Source organism: Octopus bimaculoides, chromosome 19 (genome assembly GCF_001194135.2).
Source record: "Octopus bimaculoides isolate UCB-OBI-ISO-001 chromosome 19, ASM119413v2, whole genome shotgun sequence".
NCBI classification, from domain to species: domain Eukaryota; kingdom Metazoa; phylum Mollusca; class Cephalopoda; order Octopoda; family Octopodidae; genus Octopus; species Octopus bimaculoides.
Window position 1 is genome coordinate 45,941,694 of NC_068999.1, and position 7,256 is coordinate 45,948,949.

At 40.5% G+C, this 7,256-nt stretch overlaps 1 protein-coding gene across 1 annotated transcript in view; it reads right to left on the reverse strand.

Moving 5' to 3' along the window:
* The window catches only part of LOC106877727 (ubiquitin-like-conjugating enzyme ATG3), a gene marked incomplete at its 5' end in the record, with an annotated part of 216,637 nt that overhangs the window by 207,948 nt on the left and 1,433 nt on the right, over positions 1-7,256 (reverse strand). Inside the window, 3 exons of the mRNA XM_052974709.1 lie at positions 3,715-3,770; positions 5,285-5,395; positions 6,007-6,127. Of these exons, the coding sequence (XP_052830669.1) occupies positions 3,715-3,770; positions 5,285-5,395; positions 6,007-6,127 (288 nt within the window). The remainder of the gene's footprint in view (positions 1-3,714; positions 3,771-5,284; positions 5,396-6,006; positions 6,128-7,256) is intronic.

The window sequence follows — 7,256 nt, forward strand, 5'->3', positions numbered from 1 at the left end:
GTTATTACAAGGACAATGCATTCAGCTAATCCACAATGATAATAATAATAATAATAATAATAATAGTAATAATAATAATAATAATAATAATAATAATAATAATAATAATAATAATCCTTTTTACTGAAGGGACAAGGCCTGAAATTTGGGAGGAGGGTTAATTACATCGACCCCAGTGTTCAACTGGTACTTATTTTATCGACCCTGAAAGGATGAAAGGCAAAGTTGACCTTGGTAGAATTTGAACTCAGAATGTAAAGACAGATGAAAAGCTGCTAAGTTTCGTCCAGCATGCTAACAGTTCTGCCAGCTCACCACCACAATAATAATAATGATGACCCTTTCGACTGAAATTTGGGGGGAGGCGATGGTCAACTACATTGACCCTCAGTGCTCGACTGATACTTATTTTATCGACCCCGAAAGGACGAAAGGCAAAAATCGACCCCAGCAGTATTTGAACTCAGAATGTAAAGTCAGAAGAAATGCCAGAAAGCATTTTTCCAACTCATCACTTTCAGGCAACAACAACAACATTATTATTATTATTATTATGATTATTATCATTATTATTATCATCATTAATTCCATCCAGGAAGCAGAAAGCTGGCGGAATCATTCTTTTCACTCTTCATGTTCCGAGTTCATATCTTGCCGAGATCAACTTTGTCATTGATTCTGAGGTTGGTAAAATATAGTACCAGATAAGTACTGGGGTCAATGTAATCGCCTAACCCCGTGTCCCTAAAATCACTGGCCTTGTGCCAAAACTTGCCAAACAAAACCCATCCTATGTTTGTTGTTGTTGTTGTTATGTAGTCCAAGGCTAGCTCTGCCCTGATGTGTACAGGGAGTCAATTAAACAAGCCGAGTTTGCTCAAGTTGATCCGCCTATTTTTCATCCCTGCTAACTCCAACACCTCTGTCCACTTAACATAAAACCTTTCTGTGAAAAGTACATTAGACTTCAAGCCGAGAGGTATTGAGGTATTGTACGTCGTCTCCACCAGACGATGGCTGGTCTTCATCACAAGCAGAGGTGACTGAAATCTGATGTTCCTGTGCTGCTTTAACTAACCGTCATTGTTTTTATTTCTGCCTGCTGACAAGAAGCTTCACGCAAAACAATGAACCAATTACCACTGAAAGCATCATGTGACAGTTTGGTCACAATGACTCTACATTTTGTCTCTGCTCATTTGCCAGCTCATTTTCTCATTGTACCAACATAATAAAGGCATTATTTCTCTATCACATATTTATACACTGTGTACTTTTCTTTCTTTTTATCTCATTCTCTATATTTCCTTTCATCTGATTTCTATGTAAACCCCATTTATAATTTTTTTATTGTAATATTTGATCCAGCCTTCACCCCACCATTGTTATTGCTATTATTGAGATTTCAGGCCTTGTGCTTATTGTAGAAAAGATTATTATTATTGTTGTTCAAATACCTTCTGAGGTCAGTTTTGTCTTTTATCCTTTCAGCAGTCAATAAAATAAGTACCAGTTGAACACTGGGGGGGCCAATGTTATCAAGTTACCCCATTCCCTGAAATGCTGGCTTTGTGCCAAAATTATTATTATTATTATTATTATTATTAGCAGCAGCAGCAGTAGTAATAGTAGTAGTAGTAAGCTGCAGCAGGCACCAATCTGATCTGGCAGGGTTTCTACAGATGGATGCCCTTCTTAACGCTGTGTACGATAACTATGGCAGCATCTGGCAATGCAGGCCCCCCCCCTCCCCTCAGACCCAGGCATCCCTCTGCCTGCCACTGTCTCTTTCAAGCCTCAGTTGCGGTTGAATGAAAATTGTGGTCATCATCATCATCATCGTTTAACGTCCGCTTTCCATGCTAGCATGGGTTGGACGATTTGACTGAGGACTGGTGAAACCGGATGGCAACACCAGGCTCCAGTCTGATTTGGCAGAGTTTCTACAGCTGGATGCCCTTCCTAACGCCAACCACTCAGAGAGTGTAGTGGGTGCTTTTACGTGTCACCCGCACGAAAACGGCCACGCTCGAAATGGTGTCTTTTATGTGCCACCCGCACAAGCCAGTCCAGGGGCACTGGCAACGATGAAAAATATAAATCCAACACTTGAAAAGATTGACAAACAAGTTTTCAGTCAGAACAGAACTCAGTCGTAAGTCGAAGAGAGAAGGTGTACACGGAAAGACCTAAGATCTGCCTTCAATAATACAACACTGCAAATAACAAACCAGGGATGTGCCACCTGGGTAGGCAAGGTAGGCAGTGCCTACCCTGAATAAAATAGATCAATAGTAACATTTTCCTTTTATGGCAAAATATGCAGTTAATTCAATAAAATTATGATGGGGAGGCACATCCATTCAGTAAGATGACTGTGACCAACATTACAAGTAAAGTAATCAACATTGTACCTATCTTTTATCTTTCGTCTCAGTCATTAGGCTACAGCCATGCTGGAGCACTACATTGAAGAATTTTAGTTGAATGAAGCAAACCCTGTATTTTCTTTTAAGCCTGGTTCTTATTATATCAATCTCTTTTGCTGAACCACTAATTTACGGGGATGTAAATAAACCAACACTGGTTATCAAGCTGTGGCGGAGGCAAACATACACAAAGACACACACGCATAGATATACACATGATGGGCTTCTTTCAGTTTCCACCTACCAAATCTACTCAGAAAGCTTTGGTTGGCCCAAGGTGCCACACAGGGGGACTGAACCCAGAACCATGTGGTCGGGAAGCAAGCTTCTTAAAAATAAAAAAATATCTGTTTTGGTTCCAGGGAGAATGTTCTACCCAAACTTTGCTGACTAAAACAGATTCAGATATCTTCTACATAATCAATAAATTATATCTTATCTCTGTTTCAATATTTCTGTAATATTTTACATAACTCAGGTGTTAAAACAAAATTAAACGATCTAAACTTGTGATTCCTACCTGTTAACTTTGGCTTTACTTTGACCTATTTTTGCTATCAGACGCTCAAGGTGAGCAAAGTACAAAGATAAAGCTATTTTTTAAAAAATGCCATTGAAGAAAGACAATTTTGGTTCTTCTATCAGTTATATTTAAAGATAATCTTAAAAAACCTAGGATGTCATTTGTTCATTTTTATGTTTGTTTTTCCATGCTAGAATGGAGTGGGGGTGCAACAAGGGCGGGGGTGCGACAAGGGCGACAGTGGTGATGATGACGGTAGTGGTGGTGATGATGACAATCATGATGATGGTGGTGGTGGTGGACTCCCCGGTAAATACACAAAACCAAGTCCGCATAACATAATGGTCGTTTAGAAACCAATCAACAAATTACTACTCAGTTCATTACATCATCATCATTTAACATCCGCTTTCCATGCTAGCTGGGTTGGACGATTTGACTGAGGACTGGCAAGCCAGAAGGCTGCACCAGGCTCCAATCTGATCTGGCAGAGTTTCTACAGCTGGATGCCCTTCCTAATGCCAACCACTCCATGAGTGTGGTGGGTGCTTTTACGTGCCACTGGCACGAGGGCCAGTCACACGGTACTGGCAACGGCCACGCTCAAAATGGTGTTTTTTACGTGCCACCTGCACGGGAGCCAGTTCAGCGGCACCGGCAACGACCTCGCTCGAATAGCAAAGTTCTTCTCATTCAGAGATGACCAGGAAGCAGGTACTTCCCACCTGTACAACCAATCCAGATGAAAAGACATCAACTTACCTGTGAATCTAACCTCATATCAGCAATGGCTTCTGCTGCCGATGATACTGTGGAATCTGTAAAGAACCAAAAAACAAAAACATGAGATAAGCTGATATTTCTATCAGGGCTGGTTTGATTTCATCCCCTAATCTACAGTGAATGCCATGATGAAAATATACCAAAGTGGCATTCTTCATTAAAACTACCATATTTTGCAGCATGAAAGACGTAGTATATATACAGCATAAACATGTAGCGTAATCATTCAAATATCATCACTGCCTTTCTGAATCTCGCTATATTTTCACATGGAATTCTTGGTCCTCTAAAGTTACCATGATTGTGTATGCTGACCGAGGTCTTTTTGGTTGTAAATGTGGGTCTGAAAAATTCAACTTGCATGCTGGAAAAATATGGTAAATTGCATGATGATGCCAGTGAAGTCATTTCAACTTCACCAACATTCTCATTGTCATTATTGCAATATTTCTCTAAATAACGACAGGGAAGAAAATTAAGCTGTAGCAACTCAATACTGCAAGACAGGGACATGCCACCTGGATAGACAAGGTAGGCAGCGCCTACCCTGAATAAAATAGATCGATAGAAAATTTTTCGTTTTATGGCAAAATATACACCTAATTCAATAAAATTAAGAAAGCTACTCTGGTTACTATGAATAAAATGCAAAATATTTTATTTTTTTGTAGATTAGGTAGGCATAATTCATTCCTGCTTTTCAATTTGAGTATTAAAGCTGTGCATAATACTGCTGCGTACATTCCTACAACATTTTCTTTACATGCTATAAAGGCAGAAGTAAATCTGCCTTCAACTCAGTGTACTGGGTGCCTCTTACACGTCACTGGCACAGGTGCCTTGGATGTGTCACTGGCATGAGTGCCTTTTACATATCACTAGCACTGGCCACAACTATGGTTTCACTTAGCTTGACAGGTCTTCTCAAGCACAGCAAACTGCCAAAGGTCTCGGTTACTTATCATCTCTCAGACACAACATCCAAAGATCATATTCCCCACCTCGTCCCACATTTTCCTGGGTCTACCTCTTCCACAGGTCCCCTCCACAGATAGCTATCGGCACTTCTTTACACAGCTGTCCTCGTCCATACACATCACATGACCATACACGTCACATGACCATACCAGCACATGACCATACACATCACATGATCATACACGTCACATGACCATACACGTCACATGACCATACACGTCACATGACCACACCAGCACATGACCATACATGTCACTTGACCATACCAGCACATGACCATACACGTCACATGACCATACCAGCACATGACCATACACATCACATGACCATACACGTCACATGACCATACACGTCACATGACCATACACGTCACATGACCACACCAGCACATGACCATACACGTCACATGACCATACCAGTCTTCTCTCTCACATGCTACGTCCGATGCCGCTTATACCTAATTTTTCTCTCAAGAACCTTACACTGGCGTCGCTCCTTGTCCCCACAAGAATTCCTGATCTTGAACGTATGTCAGGAAACATAAATCGAAAAGGGAATTCTGCTTACGTACCTGCATAATGATGGGTGTCCACCCATCCACCATCATCATCATCTTCATCAAGAATCTTTTCTGTCTCTTCCGAATGATTATCAACCTGTTTAACACGTTTGTAGCAGGGAACTACATACGGTGCGCAAAAAAAAAAAAGAAAACAAGATAAATTCATAAATAAGACAAAAAGCAATATTAAACATTACAATATGAAAGGTGAAAGGGGGTGGGGTGAAAGATGCAATTGTCAGAGGATCTTTTTTTAATTTACTTCGTTAGCTTCTTAATGGCAAATAATTTTAATAGATGTAGCTGTGATATGGTTCAAGGTTCAGATCCACAGCATGGCACCTTGGGCAAGTGTCTTCAACTTTTTATATATCTATTCACACATGACAGGATTCTTTCAGTTTCCATCTACCAAATCCATTCATAAGGCTTTGGTCGACCTGAGTAAAAGACACTTGCCCAAGGTGCCATGCAGTGGGACAGAACCCAGAACCGTGTGGTTGGCAAGCAAGCTTCTTACCACACAGCCACACCTGCGCCAATTAATTAATTAATTAATCCATAAAATAGAATATACGAAGATGTAGTCCTGCAAACCCAAGTAGGCAGTCAGTAACTCTGAGTAAGAACTCACAGAGACCATGGTGACCCAGCTAACTCATGCCAGCATGGAAACTAGAAGTAAAACAACGATGATGATGATGATGATGATTCTGTACACTTCATCTTACCATTTCTTGTGATGAGGAACTGCTTGTCTTTTGGCAGATAAGGTTTATGTTTAGCCTCGTCTCCAGATGACCACTGCCATGTTGGACAGTGGTGGACCAAATGATCTCCAGCTGCAACAAACTAAAGAACAGGTTAGCAACATAGAAACAAAGCATCTCACATGGAAACATATTCGTAATAAAGAAGATCATTGTGTGTGTACTCATATCGTTTCTATTATGTTAAACTGTTGTATGTCTAAATTTGGCCAAATGTGGTTTTTTTCAGCAGTTTGACCAAAAGCTGATTCTTTTGGTCAAACTATTGTATCTCCAGTTGCTTCAGATGCTGAGATATCAAAAACTGTTATAGTGTAGTATAACGGTTTTGCTATGGAATGGTGAAATTATTTTTACGTTTTCTGAAAAAGCAATGTTTTGGACTTACGACACTTTTGCATAATAGCAACTATACACACACACACATGGAACTGTAAACTATATATATATATATACATATTCTTTTATTTTACTTGTTTCAATCATTTGACTGCGGCCACGCTGAAGCACCACCTTCTAGCTGAAGAAATCAACCCTTTGTAAGCCTGGTACTTATTCTATTGATCACTTTTACCAAACCGCTAAGTTATGGGGATGTAAATACATCAACATCGGTTGTCAAGCAATGGTGGGGCTGGGGGGAACAAACACAGACACAAAGACACACAAATATATAAATATATGTATATACCATGGGCTTCTTTCAGTTTCCCTCTACCAAATTCACTCACAAGGCTTACAGAAAACACTTGCCCAAGGTGTGCTATGCAGTGGTACTGAACCCGGAACCATGTAGTTGGGAAGCAAGCTTCTTACCACACAGCTACACCTGCACCTATACACACACACACACACAGGGTGTGGTGAATAACACTGACATCTCATTCTAACAGATATATTTACCAAAATTGCATAAAAATATCTTGAAATACTAAAGAGTAAATGTATTCAATAGTCTCAAGCAAGAAATTAAACCCATTAGATTTCAACTGGACTATTTATTCTGGCTGCCAGGAGCTGGTGCAAGTGGCACGTAAAAAGCACCATTTGAGCATGGCCAATGCCAGTACCGCCTACTGGCCTTTGTGCCGGTGGCACATAAAAGCACCCACTATACTCTCGGAGTGGTTGGCGTTAGGAAGGCCATCCAGCTGCAGAAACCCTGCCAGATCAGATTGGGGCCTGGTATAGCCTTCTGGCTTGCCAGTCCC